Below are 11,942 nucleotides of genomic sequence, written 5' to 3' on the forward strand. Positions count from 1 at the left end.
GGCTGGGAAGAGATTCTGGGCTTAGTGGCCCAAGAGGTCTCATACTTGTGGCTTTAGCTCACTTTACCAATCCACCATGGCTGTCCTGGAGGAATGAGAGCATAATTCTGTCATCCTGGGGACTTGGATCTCTGTGCAGCCTCTGGAGTGGGCTCTGCTACTAAAATGTCAATCTCTGTCAGCAAGATTATTGCTCAAAATCCTCAATTTAGTAACAGCCAACTTAATTGCTAAATTTTATATCCATCTGGTAATTTATTATACAAGAGGCATGTCTCCACCTGCCCCCAAATGCTACTATTCCACACACACACACAAAAGACAAACAACCACTATATATATATATATATATATATATATATATATATATATATATATATGACTGACTTGTAGAAGAAAAAAGTTATGGATTAAAAATCACTGGAGTACAAGACAGATCTGCTAAAAATATAATTGACATCTCTACCTAAGAGTCAGGTTCAGGATGGAAAAGAGTCATTAAAGAGGCCATTTTTATACAGCCGAGTTTTAGATTTAACTGTGTTCTCTCGTTTTCCAAAATAATTTGCTTTGTGTATGTTAGGACAAAAGATTTCTGTGTTTGGCTGAGCAGAGGTCACTCATGCGTACAGGCAGCTGCCCCAGACCCACAGAACAGACCTTGGTGATACAGAGAGGCTGACGCCGTCTGAATAAATCAGTACCTGCCCATTTCCTTTAAAAAAAAAAAAAAAAGAGTCTCACTTAAGATTAAAGACAGAATGCAAGCCCTCCCCACACTCATGGTTATCCCACAGCCTCCTTGTCTTCGTGAGATCTAGTCAGACCTCTGAGGCCACAGTGACCTCAAAGGCAGTTGGCAGTGAGAATTCTTGGTGGAATCACAGGTCTGAAAACTGGCTTTTCTCCTTATTTCTGTCCTAAAACTTACCATCGTTATAAAATTCAGTATTGACAACATATCGTTCCCCCCACTCCATCTGCTCTCAAGAAAGGAGACAAGAGAGTCACATAGGAAGAAAGGCAGGAAAAATCGCTGTTGGGAAATTGTCTTACAGAAGTTCCTAGAGGCAGTTATGTACTTGTCCAAGTTGCAGAGATGCTGGAGTTAGTTTTTAAGTTTCTCTGCAATCAGAAACACCCAGCGCATGGCTCCTACAGGACTAATATGTTAAGTAATAGGAAAGACTACATTCTTAAGAAGGTACTGGCAGTGCACTGTGGTGCATGCCTGTCCTCTGAGCACCTCAGGGGACCCAGGCCAGTCTGGGCTACAGAGTAAAACCCTGTCTCAAAGTCCCCAAACTCAAACAAAACTAAACCCCACAGAACACGCCAAAAACCATATTGACATAGGTCATCCTATATAGTGTGGGCATCTAAGCTTTGTGTGTGTTGCGGGGGGAGGGAGCTTTGTTTATGTTTGTTCTTGAGGGGAAAGATAAAAGGATATTGCGCTTCCCGAGTAAGGTGAGATGTCGGACATATCTTGAAGATCTCCACACTCAGACTTTATGAGTGACAAAGAGAGTCCTTCTGCGGTGCTGGGTGGGTGTGCTGGTGAACAGGGGTGGTGGCTCAGATGATGGGATGACATCTTGGTCCTCAGACTCGTTGTGTCCCTCGTCAAGTCTAAGGACTCGGGAGAGGCTCTGTCTTTTCCCGAGAAGGAGCCGGAGGGAGCACCTAGTGGACTCTGAAATGGGTAGGCCATCAAGGGCAGGGGAAAGGGATGGCGGAAGCTCGGGGTGGTGAAGCCAGCGGTGGCGGAAAGAGGCGACTGGTGCAGGGGCTGGTGGTGGCCACCAGTGGCTGGGCCAGAGGCAGATTGCTCGGATGAGTTTTTGCGGACCACCAGGGGAAGTGCTTCCGTCTGGTCTGTGGAACTGGGCATCTGCACATTGCCAAAGGTGTCCAGGGGGTTCGGAATGATGACGTCACCAAAGCATTGCAGGCGCTGGTTGGCCGTATGAAAATTGTGGTTTTCCCCATTGACTGCGAATCTGGCCTGGGGGATCTGGAGAGGTGGGAAGACCTGAGGAACCTGGCGAGAGGGTTTGGCTGAGAAGACTTTGACCACCGTGTCCACGACCTGTGACATGGCCGTGTTCAGCTCCTGTTTTAAGGTCTCTGCCAGATGCTTGCCTTCTGGCTGCAAGGAGTTTGGCCCGTGATCTCTCTCTTTGTTGCTGCCTTCTCGCTTCGGCTTGTTCTCGGCCATCTCCTGCTCCCTGATAAGGGCTCGAGCCCTGTCGATGAACTGCCCCGGGTCCAGCTCACACATCTCATTGTCTGAGCGCCCCACCGAGTCCTGGGCCCGTGCATCCAGGATCTCCGATCGCATGCTGTCTTCAGACAGGTCGCCATCTTCATCATTTTCAGAGTCGGTGCTGTCATAGACCTGGTAGAACTTCTCCTGCAGCTGGCGCAGCTGCTTCTGCATGTCTTCCAGCTGCTGTTTCAGCTGTCGGCGCTCCTCTCGCTTCTGTTCTTTTCGGGCTGAAACCAGCTGCTGGAAACTCTGTTGCTGCTGCTGGGGCAGCTTCTGCTTGCGTTTGTTTTCTCTGTAACTTTCTCGGGGACTAACAGACTGCGGGGCCATCTCTCTTTCATTTTCATTGCCCCTTAACGCCACACTGGGGGAATGGCTCATACCCCGGATGATATTCTCAACCCGGGCGCGCTTTGCTCTCAGGTGCTCATCGCATAAGCGATCCACATCAAACTGGCTCATAGTAGGCCTGCCAAAAGGGGAAAGACACTCTGGGGGGCTGTCTCTTGAAGAGTTGCTGCATATATCCTCCTGATGTACTTCGGAGCCTGTGCTGGAGAGGCCGCTGGCTTGGAAACTGGGCTCGGTGCCACCGTTTTTGTTCATGTTATTTTTCAACAGCTGGGAAATTATAGTTGCTCCTGGAAAAGGCATCATGGCATCTTCATACGAGTTCGCCCTCTTCAGCAGCTTGCGGAGTACGTTCGACTTTTCCCCATCTGCGTGTTGCACCACAGAATATTCAACATCCTGCTCTGAGCCTTGGGGATTCATGGCACTGAAAAATGTTGCCCTTGCCTTAGCAAAAAATGCAGATGCTGTCCCTACTGTCCTTTTCACTCCAATGTCAACCCTTCTCCTCTTGGTTTGCCGGCTTAAGAGGGCTGTGCTGTCATGGTCAGGCATCACTGGACAGTTATTGTGCCATCTTCAAAAGCTCGTCAGCTGGGCACAGCTCAAGAATCCCGGGACCCTGGCCAACAGAACAAAAGGACTGATGAATCATTTTCTTTAAATTTCTCCAAATTTCCTGACCTCAATCCTGAATCAAATGCAAAATGCATAGGCTCTGGGATTTATGGCACATCACAATTATTGCAATTTATCATGAACTCCGCTTGAAATGAAACATTTTTAAATATTTCTGCTCCACTGGTTTAAGATGGATTAAGATTAAAAAAAAAAAAAAAGCAAAAACTGCTTAAGCACCAGTAATATGATTCTCTTTCACAAATGCCTAAAATGATACTGTTTATCTTTGGAAGAAATGGCAGATTAGAAGAACACAGCCTCTGACGAGCAATTGATTAAATCTGGGGGCATTGAGATTCTTATTATAAAAGAAGAGGGGAGTGGGTTACACTTAAGAAACAGGGTTAAATTTTTGAGGCCGCATGAAATTTGGATGAAGATCTGATCTGGAAAGCACTGGGGCATTCATGTTACTGAAGGAAGGGAAGGCTCAAATAGATGCAGATATTTAGCACACACTTTTATTACTGAATTTAAAAATCAATCTTGTCATATGTGAAATGGGAAGAATGTTACTGGTCTGTGAAACACGGAGATAAAGGCAGATACTCATTGTTCAGCATTGCTTACTTAGCACAGTTATGGGTTTTGATCAGTGAGTTCACAGGTATGGTATCTGTTGCTGTGTCCACATATAGCAAGGACATGTTTAGAAATGGTCACAGTATCCTTTTGGTGGCTGCAATTGTTAGAAAGTTAGACTGGCTGTTGCTACATATTGGGAGCCAGTATGTGGAACAGTGCATTACTGGGCCAGGCAAGAATACACACATCTTTAGTACCAGTTTTGTTCTGGTAAAATCTGCCAAAACCGTACTTCAAACGGCTAAGAAACTCTTAAATATATACCATTTGTAGATATTGTTGCCTATGCCAAGGAAAGCAGGGGAAGGGGTAGGGAAGCCAAACAGAAGAAGCAACTGGAGAAAGATATAAAAAAAAAATATCAATCAAATATATGAGAAAGGGAGATGGCTTCTTTGTAAGTGAACTAGCATTGTTTTAGGGGGCAAGATATTAAAAGGAAACATCCTTGCCTACATTTTATCAAAGGCCCTTGATACATTGTGCCACTTAGTAACTAGCTCCAGATTTTATATGCATGCAAAAAAAAGCACATCTTTTTGTTTACAATTAACGTTTTATGAAGAAAATGAAAATACTGCCTTCATGCCGGGTTTATCTGATATTGAACTTCGAATTTGCTTAACAGACCACATCTTCACAATAACAGGGTCCATTGCCAAAGGCAGCGTGTGGAGTGCTTGGAATCTCTCCCATCTCTTTCGGTTCACCTGTAAAAACATCTACGTGCTCCCTAGGAGTACATCTGTGGCTAGTTTTAAAGAATGACTACCCATGCAAATAGGCATAATTTCAGCATGAAATAATCTGTAAAAATCAAGAAAATGCTCCATGCTTACATGGCAACAATATGTTGGGTTTTTTTTTTTTCATGACAACTATTTCACCATGCTGCTTGCTCTTGGTGTTTTTCTCTGAAGACAAAATATATTTAGAAGAGCCTGCTTCAGGGTGTCCTGAGGCAAGGTGGTGGTTCTTTCTAGAGATCTCTGTACGTCTGAGTGTGAAACACTTCAAGGCAAAATTTCCTGAATTTGAGTTGGAATTTGGGATCTCAATGACTTTAATACTGGGTTCAAAATTAAGTTCAGAGCAACTGAGGCTCCTCATTCACTAATAATACAACTGGTTTGGGGATGACAAAACCCACCGCACGTATTTTGCTGACAGCATATTGAGCCTGCCAGGTGAAGCAGGTGCCGCTGTCAGGAGAGAGCAAGAACAGAAAACGGGTGATTTCTGAGTCCCAGAAATACTTGGATATGGGTGGTACTGAGGAAGATTCTTTTGTGCATATATTAGCTTCCCAAGACCAGGGCTCCTTGCCATTATTTTAAGGTTTTTTTTACATCATTTGTATGTGTGCGCAAATCTTTTTTCTCTGTTCAATATCACCTGCAAAGCACAGAGACCTCCAATGAAGACTGAAGCTCTTTGCTGTACGCCCCCCTCCCCCGCCACACACACACACACACACACACACACACACACACACACACCATGCTACCCAGACTGGCCTTCCCTCCTGCCCATCTTGGACTCTGCAGAACACCTCTGGAGCAGAGGCTCCCAGAGGACATGCCAGTGTGTGGATGAGCACAAGGTCATCCCAGGCATCCTTCCTCCCACAGCTGCCATTCACCTCTGCGTCAACTGTGCTTCCTCTCGTGTAGCCTAGGTATCAACAGCTGCATCCCTGTCTCAAGCCAGAGCCAAGAGGAGGCTGGGCTCTTCTAAGGTAGGACAACACCACTCTTTTATCTTCAGTGGAGAGTAAATATTAATTAAACATACACACTAGGCCCACTGAGACCCAATATCCTATAACTCCCTCCAAATTCACCAAGCTAAATCGATTTTTTTTAAAAAATCTGAATCAGGTATCATTTTAAAATTAAATAATGATTTATTTCTATTTTTGGCAAGGAGAATGCAAATACTTTAGGTCTCCCTGTAAAAAGTCCAGTTGAGGTGTAAACAACAGGTCAAAATAAGTGGAGAAAAATCATTTTATCCAGCAAGACAGGGCATTATGTTAATAGCTACACATTATTTTATTTCTCCGTACAGCTTAATATTTAAAAATAAATAAAAGGAGAGTGACCATACACATCAGGGCCATAATCCAGGGACATTATAGGCAAGATTAAAAAATAATAGGTGGCTGACCTAGTACATGTCTAGCATCATATTTCATTAACCGAATGTACAAAAATGTATTTCCACATCAAAATGCACTATGAAGAGACCATGGTAAAATTAAAACAGCTAAGAACATTTTCCAAGGGTTTCCCTAATTTCCAATCCGTAGTTTCTAGGCTGATACATCAGGACTCAGTCACCCACAGTGTCAACCCACTGAGGTATCCACCAATTTCACATCTCTTAGCATGTGAACTAAGCTGTGGGTTTTCAACTCCAATTACTATGGATTCTTATAATGTTTTCACTTTAACATTGATTTGGGGCTTAAGCAGGCAATATAAAGTCTTTGGGCCAGTCCTGCTGAGAAATGGCATAAAGAAGATGGAAAAATAGTGATAATAGAATCTGGACCAAATGATTACTTCCCAAATACACGTGTTATATAAAGCTCTCTTGAATTCATGTGGAAATCTATGTCAAAGTGTTAAATTATTAAACACGTGTTGCGTTGGTTGGTTCGCGGCCTAACCGCACGCTCTAACAACACCTGTACAAGAGATAACACAACACAGCAGATGCCTCCTTAACAAAGAAAAAAAAAATAGTGGGAAAACAACTTCAAGACATGATCAATCAGATCTAACTGCTCCTAAAGGTGCCTCCTGGAAACCCAGTGTCTGTCCTCTGTTCCACAAGGAGGACCGAGCCAGAGCACATTGCTGTTGTAAAGAATAATATTCAGAATTCCAAAGGAACACAGCAATATGAAGAGAAGAGGCTCAGGGCTCAACTTTAATAAAGAAGTTATTTTGGGGAGGGGGTGTGCAACTTTTACTACATCTATCTGGAGCCCAGATTCTAGACAAAGAAGTGTTTCATTATGGTAATTATCCAGATAGTTCAGACAGATCTTTTATGAGGCATGGGAAGTGTAAGGCTGGCATGGCTTCCTGCCTCAGTTAATCAGATATCTGTCCAGGTTGATAAAATTATTTGAAGAAATGGCTTGGATTTCATTGTTTTTACAAAGTCATCTTTAAGGGGCCTCTAAATGAGTTAAGCTGGTCATATGATTTCAAGAGGAATATCATCATCAATATTTTAAGTCATTCTGAAAATCAGCCTGAATTCAACAGGGGAAAATCAAGTACTTTTATTTACACACACACACACTAATCACTCGCTGTCCCCTTCTGCATTTCTGCTAATTAACAACTTTTAATTTAGAGATATTTTTACATGCTATAAGGCTAAGAAAACCTACTGGGCATAAGTTGATACTTTAAAGATTGAGATCTTATTGATACAACTTTTAAATTTCCTTTTACAATAAAAGGTTCCAAATTGTAACCATTTCATTTGCTATTTCTCCGTCCTATCTAAAATTCCATTCATTTTTCACTTGAAAAATGAACACAGAACATTTTCTGAGACCTGCCCAAGATATTGATTTCCACTTATTTAAAAGTTGCAATTCATCAAATTGGGCAAATACAAGAGTGTGAGAAATAATCTTAAAAAATGCACTCACACTTTTTTCTTTTTGCAGAAAACCCAAAATACTCAAAATATCAAATTGGGCAAATACAAGAATGTGAGAAATAATCTTAAAAAAATGCACTCACACTTTTTTTTTCTTTTTGCAGAAAAACCAAAATACTCAAAATATCCTTCAAAGCTTTGGAATGCACTAGGCAATGAGATTGGAGAAATTTCTTCTATGTCACCTTCCACTTTACTGCATTTGAAACCTATAACAACAATCATGAATAACCTGTTTTCACACTATAACATCACTAACATGTTATAATTTCTTTAAGAATACTGAATAGTACAAATTTTAATATTGATAGTACATAGTTGAGACCATGCTTAAAATAGTAGAGGAAATTCGTAAGAAGGGACTTGATGAGTTCTGAACAAATGAGAAGGAGCCTAGCAACTTACAGAGTGAGTTAGTGGAGGTTTGAAGGTTGCACAGCGGCTTGCAGCGGAGCCGAGCTAGCAAATGGACACACGGAGAACAAAGATGCATGTTGTGTATGCATGACTTTCCCCCCACAAGGTGGTGATTAAACTAAATAGAATTCTGCATAACGGGCACATAAAATATCAATAAGCGCCAAGCATGACTAACGCCTATTAAAAATAAGGCATACGAACATAGCTATGGATGACATTTTAATTATCAAAAATCTTCAAAAGCATACAAAGAAAGTGCTAGGAAGCTGAGAGGGGGTAGAAGGTGACTAATGCTTAAGTTAAGACTAAGTGACACGTACCTGTCATTTTCATGGAAACGGAGATAACCTCCAAACAGCAAAACTAACCAACAAAAACTGTCCGCCATCTGACCTACTCCCACACAGTTCAACTTAAGGAAGTCAACTGTTTAACCAACAGCCTAGAAGGTCAAGTTTTAAGAACCCAGACACCCAGACACAGCACTTACACAGAACTCCCAACATCTTCCCTGGCACACAAGCTTTCTTCCTTCTCACTGCACGCAGCCTGTTTCATTCTGAAAACACTCAGAAGTTCTTGCAAAAAACTCTTCATCGAACTGCCTGCCCGTGTCCTCCATCACATCGCCAGAGCCCAGCTCCTTAGCACAGACTCAGATTCTCCCTCTCCATCAAAGTCCTTTCTAGGACACCTGGCACATGTCTGATACAGTGACAGGCACAGTTCACTTTATGAGAGTATTTAACACAGGGCTTGAAAGAGTTTAGGCACAACCCTATTCTTTCTGGGCAGGCAGGGAAAGAACTACAAACACAAGCTTTAACAGCAAGTCACACTTGTGAACTGACTTTGGTATTTGGGGCAGTTACAAGCTACCCATTGCTGTCCAAAATACACACACACACACACACACACACACACACACACACACACACACACACACACACACACACACAAAGGATCTCCCTGCCCCCATCTCTGCTAAGCACTGACCTGCCAGACAAGCATGAACTGGAGGGAGGCAAAGAGAAAGTCAGCTCCCTCCACCTGCTACCCTGAAGTGGGGTGTGCTTTTGGCAGACAGAAGCCTGAGACAGGGCCTTAGCAGTCACCTGCCAACATCCTTAAGACAAATAAACAAATACATACAACCCCCACCTCCACAAAAAAAAAAAAAAAAAATCTCATGGCAAGGGCTCAGAACACAACAGCCCGATTCCCATTAGCCTAGCAATCCCATTAACCAGAACCACCATAAATTCATGAACCTCTTCAGCCCTGAAGCCTTGTGGTCTGGAGCTGTACAGAAACACAGACACCCAGGAAACTTGCACCTGTCTCTCTTGACACAACACACCTGTCCAGCCCTGCCCATGCGCATTCTGCTAACAGACTTTTGTCTGCCTGGTTTAGGAGAGGAAATGATTTTTTTTTTTAACAGAGGGGTACGATCGGGGTGGTAAAAGGAGGGAGGGCTAGGGAGGAGACAGAACAAGACGCGGAGACTCTTCTAGCCTTGACTTTGAGAGGAGGCCACCCTGGGCCTGCTCTATTTTCATAAGCTTAAGGAGACAACACAGATGTTCTCGGAAAAATGTAAGTAAGCAGGTGAGTTTCCAGCCTTCCCTGAGGCGAAGGGCTCTGGGCTGCCAAGAATAGCAGTTTCACACATCAACCGGCCTCCTTGGGCTGCTTAAGACTGTCCTCCAGCCCCTCCTTCTGCTTCTGCCTGAGTCTGCCCAGAGGACTCAACTTCCCAAGAAGCTGGCCAGGGGCGGGAGAGTCTGAGTGTGGCTCGATGCTCTCTCCAGGCCCCCTTCGCTCTCGGTACAGGCGCTCAGTTTTAGCAGGACCAACTGGCTGGCACTGTCGAAGCGACGACAACTTGCTCAGCTGGACTTTGGGTGATGTCTACCGCCCCCCTCCCCCGTCCCTTCTCCTTGTCTGTTCAGGCAAGATAGCAGCTCTCCCCCTTCCTCCCGCCCTCCACGCCGTTCTTCTCAGCAACAATCACTCTCACCTCTCCACTCCGCTGGGCTCTTCTCCTCCCTCCCCAGCCCTAGGAACTGGGGCAACACAGTAGCACTACCCAGCCGAGGCCGGAGCGCAGCTGCCCACTACCCGGGAGTGCTGGTAATGGCTGGGGGCTTCTGCTCGCCTATGGGCGGCCCAAGCACACCCCGACCCGGGGCCGGCCCTCCGCAGCGCCGCGTCCCGATGGCCCCAGGGGCGACTCCTGAGGCTCCTGGGCCAACTCGCCCTACTCTGTGCTTCCCAGCGAGGCGCGCAGACTGGGTGGAGGGGCACGGCGGCGCTCGCTCCTCGGGACCGTCCCTCCACTCGTCCCTCCTCGGATGAAGAGCCGGGTGCAAGCTCCCAGCTCTGAACGCGCAGGGAGAGGAAAGTCACCGGGTGCACCCCCCTCCCCTCCCTCCTCCCCACGGCCGGCCCTCGGCCCCGGGTTAAAAAGGAGAAGTGAAAGGTATGCAAACACCAAGCAAATAGGAAAAGCCGGGAAGAAAGGCAGCTAGAATAAACAAGACAAAGGGAAGGGACCCGGGACAGGCCCTGGAGTTTCAACCCCGGGAGAAGGGAAGGAGGCTAGGGAGACCGCAAGAAATCTACAAGAACAACAACAAAAAAGGACTCGGTCCCCCTCGCGGCCCCCTCTCCTGAGAAGAGTGAAAGGAAAATAAAAATAAAAATAAAAAAGGAAGCCAGAGCCTCAGCGCACCCCAGGCACAGTACACAAAAGGTGACAAGATCAGCGACAAGTCCGGCAACGCCAGCCTCCCCCCATCGCCACCACCACCCCAGCCACCAGCCAGCACGAGAAAGAAATAAAAGCCAAGCGGATCACTTACTCTTCGTAACTGGGAGGAGCGGAGCGCGGAGTTCCACTGAGGCTCCTGCTTAGAAAACTGTTTTTAGAGGCTATTTGATTACGATTCATGTAAATAACACCATTTTTTCCCCCTGGAAAAAGAATGTTTACACGGGTGTGAGTAACGGGAGGCTCTTCTCTCTCCTTCCCATTCAAGAACAAGCCAGTGCAAGCGGTTCTGGAAAAGGGGAGGGGACAGCGACCGGGTGAAGATACTTACGCGGTGCGGGCAGCAGCAGGGCGCAGCCACACACTCTCTCTCTCTCCCTCTCTCTCTCTCTTCCTCTCGCTCTCTCTTTCGGGCAGAGAGAAGAAACCCACGCGCGCACGCGGTGATGTCTTACGGGTGATAATTGGCCCAGGGGTCGGTGAGTCTGTGCGAGAGCGAGTGAGCCGGGCGAGTGTTGAGAGGAGAGGGGAGAAAGGAGGAGGGGAGGGGAGAGGCGTGCAGGGCAGAGCCCGGAGCCGGGGAAAGAAGAGAGAAAGCCGAGGAGCGGAGGAGGAGGCGAGGGCTGGAGCGTGGCGCGCCGCGCGGTGGCCCGAGGCGCAGCGGGCGCGGCGGTGAGGCTCGTGTGCGCCGCGCGGCTTCCCAGGCTGCAGTGGCGGACGCTTTCCCAGCGCTCTCTCAGCTGAGGGCTCCGCTCCACAACAAGATTTACTTTAAGACACAGCTGAAGGAAACAGGAAGACTGCACGTCACAGTCCCACTGACGTACCCGGCCCCAGCACCCAATCGCGAGGCGCCTTCGGATTCAAGGGGGGATAGCGAGGCAAGAGAACTTGGGAGGAAAAAAAAAATACATATATATAAAAGGGGTGGGGGTGAGGGGCTGGGGAGAGAGGAGGGGAGAGGGGCCCCGCGCTTCCCCGCCCCGGCCTCCAGCCCCGGCCCCCACCCCGCCCTGCCACTGCTTGGGGCGCCTGGATCGCCGCGCTCCGGCCGCCGCGAGCCATCTGCGGGCGTTGTGCACCGCGGCGCCGGGCTCACACTGGCTCTTCCAGGACCAAGGTGGTTTTTTTTTTTTTTTCCATTTCACTGATATGGATGATGGAGTTCTC

At 46.5% G+C, this 11,942-nt stretch overlaps 1 protein-coding gene across 1 annotated transcript in view; it reads right to left on the minus strand.

Annotated features, from left to right (window-relative positions):
* The window catches only part of Prox1 (prospero homeobox 1), a 52,875-nt gene extending 41,262 nt beyond the window's left edge, over positions 1-11,613 (minus strand). The window contains exons 1-4 of the mRNA XM_052737989.1: positions 11,104-11,613; positions 10,864-10,975; positions 7,660-7,785; positions 1,452-3,245 (exon numbers count right to left, since the gene is read on the minus strand). Of these exons, the coding sequence (XP_052593949.1) occupies positions 1,452-3,178 (1,727 nt within the window). The 5' untranslated portion in view covers positions 3,179-3,245; positions 7,660-7,785; positions 10,864-10,975; positions 11,104-11,613. The remainder of the gene's footprint in view (positions 1-1,451; positions 3,246-7,659; positions 7,786-10,863; positions 10,976-11,103) is intronic.
* Between the last annotated feature and the right edge of the window lie 329 nt (positions 11,614-11,942).

The sequence above is a fragment of the Peromyscus californicus genome, unplaced genomic scaffold (assembly GCF_007827085.1).
Source record: "Peromyscus californicus insignis strain IS unplaced genomic scaffold, ASM782708v3 Scaffold_14__1_contigs__length_90479793_seg_2, whole genome shotgun sequence".
In the NCBI taxonomy this organism is placed as follows: domain Eukaryota; kingdom Metazoa; phylum Chordata; class Mammalia; order Rodentia; family Cricetidae; genus Peromyscus; species Peromyscus californicus.